General features: G+C 37.4%; 1 protein-coding gene across 3 annotated transcripts in view; it reads right to left on the bottom strand.

Moving 5' to 3' along the window:
- LOC114251372 (uncharacterized) overlaps nt 1-12,655 on the bottom strand; it is a 57,130-nt gene that overhangs the window by 22,085 nt on the left and 22,390 nt on the right. For all 3 annotated transcript variants that reach the window (XM_089727765.1, XM_089727764.1, XM_089727766.1), the window contains exons 2-5: nt 8,418-8,725; nt 5,887-6,045; nt 4,622-4,805; nt 251-397 (exon numbers count right to left, since the gene is read on the bottom strand). In XM_089727765.1, the coding sequence (XP_089583891.1) occupies nt 251-397; nt 4,622-4,805; nt 5,887-6,045; nt 8,418-8,511 (584 nt within the window). In that variant the 5' untranslated portion in view covers nt 8,512-8,725. The remainder of the gene's footprint in view (nt 1-250; nt 398-4,621; nt 4,806-5,886; nt 6,046-8,417; nt 8,726-12,655) is intronic.

Here is a 12,655-nt window from a genome sequence, read left to right as displayed (position 1 = left end):
CGAAGGGCTCGACGAGTAAATTAACCCTCAGACACAGGCCCACTGAGTTTCTCGCCGGATCTTCTCAGTGGGTCGCGTTTCCGATCCGGTGGTAGATTCTGCGAAGCACGGCTCTTGCTAGGGTTCGTGTTAGCAACGTCGTCAGGTTTGAGCCCCGTGAGCTTACCTACTAGTTAAGGTTACGCTGAAATAGCCTCTCAAGGCTCTCGGTTAGATAGGAAAAAAAAACTCACTTGTGCAATTCTGATACCTGAACTCAAGCAGAGCTGCGCCATGGTCTGCGAAGAGTACAACAGGCGGAGTGTAACGCTCGTTCGCCCCACAAAGCCGAGTTTCAGCCACACTATCAGTCCGAACTGCACTTGCACTACTCAATTGGATCCATCCGCCTACACAACTGCGCAAATAAAAATAATAATCTTATTAAATGTATCTATTAGTTTTATTAAAGTAACTGTACTGAGACTTTAAAACTCATATCTCGGGTAGGTGGCGTCATTTACGTTAAAGATGTCTATGGGCTCCGGTAACCTCTTAACACCAGGTGGGCCGGGAGCTCGTCCACCGATCTATGCAATAAAAAAATGAAATAATTAAATTCATATGTATTAAACTTAATAATATGCTTCATGTTCTAATTTTTTTTTTATTGCTTAGATAGGGGGATGAGCTCACAGCCCACCTGGTGTTAAGTGGTTACAGGAGCCCATAGACATCTACAACGTAAATGCGCCATCCACCTTGAGATATAAGTTCTAAGGTCTCAAGTATGGTTAAAAACGGCTGCCCCACCTTTCAAATCGAAACGCATTACTGCTTCACGGCAGAAATAGGTAGTGGTACCTACCCGCGCGGACTCACAAGAGGTCCACCACCTGGTACCACCAGTAATTACGCAAATTGAATAATACGGTTTCTTTCAAATTATTGTAGTCTATACTAATATTATAAAGAGGAAAGATTTGTTTGTTTGTTTGTTTCGAATAGGCTCCGAAACTACTGGACCGATTTGAAAAATTCTTTTTCCATTAGAAGCCGACATTGTCCCTGATGAACATAGGCTACTTTTTTTTAATTTTTTTTAATTTTTATTTTTTGGTTTCATGTGTGTTTTAATGTTTCCGAAGCGAAGCGAGGGCGGGTCGCTAGTAATTAATAAATTGATTGATGGAATTCTCATTAGACACTTAGATAAAATGCTATATAATTTAAATTTAATTCCGTGGTAACCTCATCAAAGTTCATTCGTATTCAGTTTGAAATATGGCAGACTGAATGAGAGATATTTCTATATTTACAAAAAAGTATGTCTTCATACTCGGCTGGAATAAAGTTTTGGATCTTGATAGACATAAGTATTTAAAAAATGCTTGGAGAGCTTGTCTTCTCCACAGTGCGTATGCGAATGCATTTCCTTCAGTTTCTATTTCTACACCGGTAAGAGTAACGCTATCTATCGCCAAATAGCCGAACGAATGTCGAAGGTACTAGTAATATCGAGAATTACAACGCCATCTATTCTCAAATAGCAGAAACACACATCGAAGCTACTCGATTTGCCCAGAATGTACTCAATAAATCTAGGGATCGACTATAAAAGTGTTGCAGAAATGGCACGCAGTCAGTTAGTGATCAGAACTACTCGAAGCGAAACAGCGAACGGATCACCTGAAGCTGAAGGCTCGGAGGCTGAAGAAGTGAATTAAGAATTTTAAAGTGTTCTAAGCACTAATATAGTTTTAAGTTATACTTTGGTGGAACACTTATTTATCCCGAACCCCAGCGCGTAGCACTATTAAGTTGAAAATTGATGTGTTCGTTGTTGAAACTTACATGAAAATCGTTAACGTAACACAATCAACTTGCAATAGATTTTGAAGGCGAGATGTATAAGATGTGTAGCGTAACAGCTTTAACTAGTTATGAAGAAAACCTCTAAAGATACGCAGAGGTGTATGAAAACAAAAACAGAACAACAATTCATTTAAATCTTCCGAAATTTGTTGTCTGTGTTGATGTCCCACAATGCGAATTCTGGTTGTAGCTTATTATGGTCGCAACCAAGTAAATTAAACGAATAACGAATGCAAACAGTGGTTACGGCTAATGCCGTACCAAAGCCTGTAGTTCCTGTCACGGACCACAAAGTGATTACAGTCTAAACATTGTTACACCAAACTGTTCCGAGTATTGTGTATGTAATGTATGCTAGGTCACGTCATCTAAACGCAAACTTTTTGTTGGTTCACAAAGTTTGTTTGAGTCACGGGAAATGTTATTATCATGAATAATGTTACCGGTAGCTTCAATTTATCTGTAAATGTGATTATTTTACAAATGCATATCAGGAATATCCTGGAAAAGGAGACATTGGAAAAGAGAGGCAAGCTTTTCGTCTCTGCAGTTTTGCTCCTGACGAACTGCGATCAATCGGAGACTAGAAACGGCTTAATACCGGACGAGTTCAATACTTGACGCTGCACCATACTGTTGGAAAATTTTTGTTGTCTTTCCCACCAGCGCCATTGTCGAGCCTTCATACATATGGTATGAGTGTTTGATTCAATAAATAACTGGACTCTTTATCTTAAATTTGACAGATGCCAACAATTACTCCCTTTTCACAGCGCACGGCCCATCTGATGTTGATGGTTACCATTGCTAATGGACCATTTCCAATCCGCTGCCTACCATTGAGTAAACCTCGTTTGAAGAAAGATATGTATGTCATAGAGCTCAGAAAACATCGAGGAGAGAAGCTCTCCGGAAACGCACTGGACTTGACGCAATGATTCTTAGTAGCATGGATGAACTCTGCTCCAGTAATGGGCTGCGCGATGATAAAAAGGAGATCATGGGATCACTTCAAACAATGCTCAAAACATTCCCCATGGAACATACGGTCAAAAATATAGAGAGAACCAAAGGCTCTCCATCTATGGAGGTTCCAAGCGATCCGTAAAAAACGGGATTAACGACCACTCCAAATGGTCTTCTTTTGTATGGAATCAAATAGAAGTAGCCAGTATTTGGGAGTCCCATAGGTGGGAGCAATACCCCAAGCGACACCGAACTGGTGTATTCCGAAGCAAAAGCTTTTGTCCAGATGTGAAGTGTCGTTTTCCCCTATTGAGGACTTCCAGCCTTGTTGACGCCAAATGACTCGGGGTAGGTTGCACAGATACTCAATAATAAGGACAGGAAAGACGAAATGGTCCTTCTCTTTTCGCCCTTCTTTCTTCATTGAAAATATGGGACATGATGCTGAACGACTTTTTAGGGGTTAAGCATGGCTTTTTAAGCACTAAAGACCACAGAAGTAAAAGTGAATTATTTTAGTATTGAATTTAGTAATACACAATGATTCGATCGATAGTTAAAATATACCGCAAAAATGTTATAACAAAAGTGAAAATTTTGACAGAATGAACAATGAGCGTATCATTTGGAACACATGCTCGGCGGTATTACAAAGACGACTCGTTTCCCATATTAGATTTGACGGGACATTGATCATAGCTGACTGCGTATGACAACGTCGGACCCGTCACATCCAATAATTTTCAACCTTCCTTTCATGTCGATTTCGCTGTATTACCTTTATTCGTGTAACAGATGTATGCTCTACATGGTAACGGTTTGAGTGAAATTAAAATAATATTAATTACGATGCATATCTATTCAGTATATTTAGTGCTTATTACTGAAAATATTATTACCGAAAAGTAAAATACGATTTCAGACAGGCCATATTAATCAAAAGTAGCTGGTATACGACCCCAGCCTCCAGGACTTACTATTATCAGATTTTTCCAGACTATTGTCTATAGTAGTATCTAAACTATCATTCTCTCAAAAAATATTTTTAATTGTCTCGGGTATTTGAAGTCACGCATGTTTCAAGCGTATATGGATAGATGATCACATGACTGCCCTGCCGATTTGTTTTTGTTTATATCCTTTCTTGGCAGACGAGCCTTTGGCTGATTATAGGTATTCACCGTCAGCAATGCCAAAGCCACTTCTGCTGCCTACTGAAAACGGGAAGCTATTATTCGCGCACCCTTAAAAGTTATCCACTTATCATGTAGGCCGTAAGCTCACTGGCTCGTTTGAGATTATAATAAAACTTGCGGCCCACTCCGGCTCCGCTCGGGTCTTTAACAAAAATTTCAACGATATTTGACGTTGTTTTATTTTTTTTAATAAAAGAAGCTTTTTATTTTTTTAAATAAAAGAAGCTTATTGCGGCATAACTACAATATGGACATTTGCTGTCGCGACATTTTGTAAATAATAATGTGTTATAATAATCATCAATAGTTTTCGCAGGGTACGCGATGTAAAGAATATTTTAGGTAATTTTTTTACACCTTTGGTTACATTATTGGAGTTTTAGTAAGGATCCTTAATTTTATTCAAAAAAGATTATAGCCTATTTTACTAATATATAAGAATTTTTCAAATCGGTTCAGTAGTTTCGGAGACTATTCATTACAAACAAGCAAAAAATCTTTCCTCTTTATAATATTAGTTTAGATTAGTATAGATATATATGTATGTTTATTCGAATGGAATGATTTCATTGTCGCATGTATGAAAAATCTGCATCTTTTCTTACCTGGTACCATTAAATTTTCCAACAGAAACCAGTCGATAGAGCTGTAGCTCTACCCGCTGTCCAGCGTCGGGCTGTAGGAAGTAAGAGCAGGAACCTGGTCCTTCCATGGATGGCGATTTAATTTGTCCAAAGCTCTTCCCCGACTTTGCCTTCAGGATCCGAGAATCTATCGTTATGTTGCACACTACCAAAAAATTAATTATTTTAGAATTCGACTAAAGAAAACATATTTAAAACATTGCAACCTTTACACGATTTTAGGCAACAAAAGCTTGCAGGAATTCCTTCAAAATAAATAATTGTTGAGATAGTTGATATTGATTAATATATTCTGAGTCTGTAAGTTTAACTCATCATAAGAGTTAACAGAATCCTATAAAGCATAATATTGTTAAAACGTGCATTATTTTAAATGAACTTATTTATATTAAATATACTTATATAATAATGATATCAAATACTCCAGACAATGAAATTTTCTGTAATATAAATACAAAAACAACGCTTACTTATTATCTATATTTAAATGATATTTTAAACAATATTATTATAATTTTATTTGGATTGAATTATTTCACTTCATTGAATGACAAGTGAGTGAACTTCTCTAAGAAAAATATTTATAAAATTAAAGAGTTTTTTCTTTACACATATTTATTTTAGGCTAGCTGACCCGGTAGACTTCGTAGAGCCTCAATCGATAAATAAAAGATCTCAACTTTTGTATAAAATAAACTTAAAACAAACAAAACGAATCCGTCCAACGGGGGACACATCAAACGGAAAACAACATTATTATTTTTATTTAATTCCGAGCATTTTCATATTTATCTACCTTTTAAACCTTCTCTGTACTTCCATAAATATAATAATTCAAGACCAAAATTAGTCAAATCGGTCCAGCTGTTCTCGAGTTTTAGTGAGACTTACGAACAGCAATTCATTTTTATATACTTATATATAGATAGATAGAAAATTTTGTATTTTTTTAAATTTTATTGCTTAGATGGTTGGACGAGCTCACAGCCCCCCTGGTGTTAAGTGGTTACTGGAGCCCATAGACATCTACAACGTAAATGCGCCACCCACCTTGAGATATAAGTTCTAAGGTCTCAAGTATAGTTACAACGACTGTCCCACCCTTCAAACCGAAACGCATTACTGCTTCACGGCAGAAATAGATAGGGTGGTGGTACCTACCCGCGCGGACTCTCAAGAGGTCCCACCACCAGTAATTACGTAATTATTACCAATAATTATCTTACTATTAGCACAGTATTGTTCGAGTCCGCACTGCGAGCAGCGGGCGGGCGCGATGTCGCCGCACGGACACGCGCCGTCACGCACGCAACACGCGCACTCTTCGCCGCCCTCGCCTGGGCACGCGCATCCGCTTGACGACTGCGTCCAGAGATCCACTTGACCTACGAGCAAAGGACATTTTGCATCCACAACTATGACATTCGAAATGCTTTCTTTATTGCCTTTGTAGGCAGACAAAGGCAGGCCAAGGGCAGAGCCAAGCCGCTGTCTACCGTTAAGTAGTGCACACTGGATCAACGCAGTGGTTCTAGATAGTATGGATGCTCTGCTCCACATCAAGTTTTCGAAACGTCAGAAATAATATGTAGACACAAAACACGCGAGATTATACAGTAAAAAGTTTTAATTTTTGCAATTCGTTAATATTCTTTTTTTTATATTTAAATAATTGGGCTCCAACGCCTTTGGCATTGATTTTGCCAATGTCAAAGTATTTACAAAAATGACAGGTCGTTAATATTCTTGTTTCTCCACTACTTCTCCCTGTAGATCTTCGGCCTTATCGCGTAGCAAAAAAGAGACAGTTTACACATAAACTAAAGGAACACATGTAGACGCTTCACGTTTTCTCTCTACACACTTGAAATAAGAGTCTGTTATCATCAATTTAATTGTGTACGAAGCGCAACCTTTTCCCGTTGTTGAAAACAAACATCCGAAACGGTAGTCCACTGAAACTGTTTTGAAGTTTAAGCTGATCGGGCTCGCAATTCGCTCTGTCCGTTTGTATGGGTAGTGGACTGGTTAGCTTACAGCGGTATACTTTATAAATCGTCATTTTCACTCAATAATTTTCTTGATTGTTAACCTATTAAGTGATACCAAAATAGCTATTTCTGCTATAAAGCTTAGATTCTAGTTTAACGATAATCCATTATTACGATAAATTAAATACATCAAACTTAATATCCAAGATCGGTGGCCACCATTAACGCTGTAAAATCCATAAAAATTACAAGAAGTCACTATTATAAAACTCTCATTACAATAAAATGCGCATAAACGCAAAACCTCTTATAATTTTGCACGGTATGTTAATCTGTTTATTTTTGCCGCGAGTTATTACTTTCCAATTTGAAATACAATTGATATTTCGACCTAATAGTCTCAAGGAGTACAATGGTATGTCTATGGACTCCGGTAATCACTAAAGTGAGCCATAATCTATATATACAATATTTATAAATAAATAAAAGAATCGTAACCAGTTTTAGGATCGAATCGATTGGCGATCTTGATGCCTCCGATCTTTTAGATCCGCGTTCGACAAATGTCGCAACGGAAATCCGAAGGAGATATATTTCGCGAGTCATGCATCGCCTGTATCACCGTCTGATCGTCTCGTTGCTCTAGGTTTATTGACTACTGCGGTGGATCCGATTTCGAATCCCAGCAGAGTCAGTATATTAATTAAATATTTTCCAGGTCCCGATTATTTGTTGGTTTACGATTTCGATTAATCGTAATCAAGGATTATTGATATGTAATGATTAATTGGAATCGTCGGCTATCGAGATTATCTAGAAAATATTTATGACAAAAAAGCATATTGAGTTCTGAAAAATTAAAAATGCTATTAAAAAATCAAATTAAAACCTACAGGTTAAAAAAATTTAAAAAATTTAACTTATTAAGTTCTAAGCAATTGTTGCCCGCTTTATTTTATCGTAATAAATATTATGTTCTTATCGATAATAGCACTTTTTATTATTAAACAGACATAATCGAAATCGTAGCTGTCGATTATCAAACGATATAATCGTAATAGTAAATTATAATAATTTTATCACTAGTCTTTTCACATAATGTTTGAGTGCCGAGAAAAAAATTAATTCATTGATGTTTAATGTTAATATCATCGTTTAATTAAACACAATTTTCCAAAATGGATAAATAATAACATAACAAAAGGAGGTATGTATGTTCTCAGAGAGCTAGCTACATTTAATTAATTCGTTCGAAAGGATTAGCATGCTACTCTGCCTATTACTCGTCGAACTATCGATTAGAATTTGAAATGTAAAATAGTTTGAGTACACCAAAAAACGTTGTAATACTCCTTGGTATAGATAGATGCTTATTTCTATATGAAATATGTTCTGGTAATACCTGATAAAATAATGTACACGTGTTTTTCTTTTATTAGCCTTGTAGGCAGACGATCATACGATCCAACTGATCATGAGTGGTTACCGTCGCTCTTTTTTTCCCTACCTAAGCTGATAGCCTTGAGAGGCTATTCCAGCCTAACCTTAACTAGTAGATGAGCTCAGGGGGCTCATACCGGAGTGATGCTAACACTGACCCTAGCAAGAGCAGTGCTTCGCAGAATCTACCACCGGATCGGAAACGCGACCCATTGAGAAGATAAGGCGAGAAACTCAGTGGGCTACCGTCGCCCGTGGACTTCAGCAATGCCAGGGGCAGAGCCAAGCCGCTGCCTACCGTGTTTATGGAAATATGTCAAACTTACTGCTGCCGTCAAGAAAGATTGGCGTCCAGGCGATTTGCGCGGAAACAGCGACGCTCGCAGCGGCGACTAGCAGCAGCGCCAGCGGGCGGCGCATGGTGCGCGCGGACACTCACCGTGGGGCTCGCGCCGCCGCCCAGCCACGCCGTCTTCGCATTTGCCACTATACCTCACTAACACTCGCACGGAAACACAGAACTACACATCGGGAACAAACAGAACATGTTCACTAACTTTTATCACTGAGAAACTATACTGTCGAAATTTTTGATTCGCAAAATTTTTCTTTTTCCATTGGGTGACTGTGTTGCCTGTAACAAAAAAAAATCATGTGTGGATATTTTGTAATTTTACTGAACGAAACAATGAGAGTAGTTTCTGCAACCACATGATTGGAATTGGGGGATTGTAAGTCGTTAATTTAAAAAAGTATCCTCTAATGACTTTTATTTATGGAAGGAAGTTTCAGGACAAACGGTAATGCAAATCGAAACATCGAAATTTTAGATTTCCTATTTAATTTTATTGCTTAAATGGGTAGACGGGCCAAAACCACGGCTTACCTTGTGTTAAGTAGTTACCGGAGCCCATAGACATCTACAACGTAAATGCGACCATCCACCTCAAGACACGAGCCTCCAAGGTCTCCGTTTTTACACAGTAGAACAGCTGCCCCACCCATCAAACCAAAACGCATTACTGCTTCACGGTAGTAATAGGCAGGGTGGTAGTACCTAGTCGTGCGGACTTACAAGACGTCCTGCCACCAGCAATTAGGCAAATTATTATTTTTCGGGTTTGACTTATATTAGGTACACGATGTTCTTCCTTCACCGTGGAAGTCAATCATGAACATTTAATACGTATTTCATTAGAAAAGAATGGTACCCGCCTGAAGGATTTGGACATCGTTCTATCGTTTGATGCGAATGCACCGGGCATCCTTTAGGTCACGACGACTTCCAAGCTTTACTTTTAGTTTACATTTTCTTCGCCTAAATAACGTAGTTTTTTCATTATATAACTTATTATTCATACATTTATTGCTACACGAGGGCGGCCGAGTTTTGCTACTTACGAAGAGAGTTCGTTAGAAATTGTTTCGTTAGAATACGATTGTTTCGTTAGAAATATGATATACATACTAGCGAAAAATAATTATTCACCTCAGTTTGGCAATTTTTATTGCATCGCAGTTGATTTAAGGACTAACATCACCAGATTTCTTCTCGATTTTAAGGTGGAATTTATGTATAATTAAAGAGTAACACACACAATAGGTAACCGAGATTTTGACCTTTTGTCTTGAAGCGGACGGTGCCGTTTAGTTAAAAGCTTGTAAAATATTTTAAGAAACGGAATGCGAGCCCGTTCACGTACGTAAAAAAATAACTAAAACAACATTACTCACTAAATTCCTCTAAAAGAAAAAAGAAAAGCGGTACAATAAATAAAATTTTATTCAAAATTTAAAATAGTTCAAATCGATCATAGCTAGCAATACATTCAAAACCAATTAACAATAGTAACAACACGAAGACGACCGAGCGGACTGAGCACAAGAATGCAGTGGCTGTGCGTGAATATAGTTGACGTATTGACATTCTGGACTTGAGGCGCAGAGCTGGCACGAAGAGTGAGGAGGTGCGCAAGCATTGTGAGTCGACAGAGGTTTCTTTCTTTCGTAATGATAACAAAGGTTACCCTGTATAAAAGAAAAGAAAAAGCCTTAAGCTTAACGTTAAGATTTTCTTTGTTTTCGATGGGCAAACGAGTTCTTTGTCCATCCGATGCCGTCTCTCACCTTTTTATTTTTTTATTTTTATTGCTTAGATGGGTTGAGCTCACAGCCCACCTGGTGTTAAGTGGTTACTGGATCCCATGGAAATGTGCAACGTAAATGCGCCACCCACCTTGAGATATAAGTTCTAAGGTCTCAAGTATAGTCACCTTGCCATAGAAAAACGAAATCTCAATAACAAAAAAAAGATGGATGTCATTCTTCTTCGACTTTATAAGCAACTTCTTTGCGGCAAATTTAATATAGATATATATGTATGTCAGTGTACACATTACACGCCTTACGACCAATGTTTAAAAAACTCTGTAATAAATACTGCCTACCATGTTTTCGATAAGCGACAGCTGTGTAAGTTGCGTAGTTACTCAAAAACAAATAAAAGTACCTACGAAATTTGCTTAACCGTCAACTTAATATGCATGGAGCGTGCACTGGTATATCCGGCATTCCTGTCAATTCCTGAGCGAAAAAATATTGCGTATCGACTTGAAATTAATATTTATTTATCTCAACTTAAATGTTATCTCAACCACCGTTTTAAGAATTAGCCACAGCTCCAAAAATAACCGGCGATAGGTACGAACTCAAGAGAGCAAAAGTACTATTATGTATGTAACTAAATGTGTTTTCCCTTGCCTCACTTGCGAGAACTAACACTTTCCACATTGAGTGCTGAGCTTCAAATATAATGAAAGTCGTACGTACCGGGAAATGTGATCACGAGTGCTCACGATTGTTAACCTGTCCGGAAGAATCAAATGTGTTATCAAATAATGATACGATTTTTCAATAAGAGTAAGTAAACTATATCTATATTAATTTGAATGTTATTTTTTCAAGACCCCCCAAAGATACGGTCCACATTGCAGTATTTTAGTTCACAACCCATCAACTGAGCGCCATGCCGAACGACCGTATCTTAGCGGGTAGCTATCATAGAACAGAAGATACATATTTGACAGATGCCTAAATCTCACAAACGCTACTTTCAAGATAAGTTTGAATATATACAAGTTCAGGACAAGAGCATTTGGACCGTCGGTCTACTGAGTAATTTCTCACACTCGGTGGAAGATCTTCCCTTTGTCATTACTCCCAAAATACCGGAGTATGAGCAGGATGAAGATATTTGTCATAGTTACATAAGCCGAAAGATGCTAGTCGTGAAGACTGCACTCGAAAAACTAATTTGTAATTGCGGTTTTATTAGTGTATGGTATTAAAGTTTCTGGCATAGTACCATCAAAATACGACATATTTTGCCCATTGTTTTATCAAATGTTCTCTCGAGTTCTACTATTTCGCAATAGTGCCACTGGCATGACGGCTATGACTATTTGGTTAATAAAACACGCGATTTTGCTGATCAGTTCAATTTACACATTTCATAAAATTTGCAAATCGATGATTTAGTTTCATTTGAAATTATTTGTGTAATCAGTTTGCGCGTCCACGATAAATTTGGTATTTCACTGTCGACTGGGGCAGAACTAGTATAATATATAAGACAGTTCGAAGCCAATCTCATAATGCTACAAATACAAAAGGCGATTTCCTTATTTGCATAAGCAGGTAACTTTCGGCAACGAGATCCCATAAATTAATTAACTTTTCGGGTAAAATTTTGTGCCGAGATTATCCATCCAAAAGTTTTCATTTCACATAACAATAACTAGCTTTTTCGGTTAATCCGGCTTATAATATTAACATTGATTTGTACACAAATTATTTATAGACCACCTTTTTTTCTACTTTTTTTAAATAGACATTGTGCATTAAGTAGAGATTCTGTTGAATTTTTTAGAAGCTAAAATGTAAAATTCGGTTTGCTAAAAAATCATTCGGTAATTAAAGTTTTCTGTGAAAAAATAAACGTAAATAATCGTGCGAAGTTTTTTCTAAATTGTGCATGATTTATTTAAATTTTTCATTTTTACGTGACCAATATTGTAATAATATGTACTCTTCAAAAATTAATAATTCTTTTGGCATACTTTTTTATTATCGCTCAGTTGGTTGGACGAGCTCACGGTCTACCTAATATTAAAGGTAAAAGCCGTCAGCAACCTTGAGACACGTGCTTCTAAGGTCTCAGTTTTTACAGCACAACGGCTGTCCCCCTTTCAAACCGAAACGCATTACTGCTTCACGACAGAAATAGGCAGGGTGGTGTTACCTACCCGTGCGGACTAACAAGACGTCCTATCACCATTAATTACGCAATATATACGCAATATATTATATATAATATAATTACGCAATTATAATTTTTCAGGTTTGATTTATATGTATTACTCAATGTTATAGATTCAACGTGAAAGTGAATATTAGTCAAATCCGTATTTCATAAAAAAAATTGGTACCCGCCTACGGGACTAGGACAGCTGCAAAAATGATTCTACATAATTGATTCTACAACACCTTAAAAGTGAAGGAAGAG

Source organism: Bombyx mandarina, chromosome 05 (genome assembly GCF_030267445.1).
Source record: "Bombyx mandarina strain Sakado chromosome 05, ASM3026744v2".
Lineage (NCBI taxonomy): Eukaryota > Metazoa > Arthropoda > Insecta > Lepidoptera > Bombycidae > Bombyx > Bombyx mandarina.
This window is presented reverse-complemented; position numbering and strand designations above follow the sequence as displayed.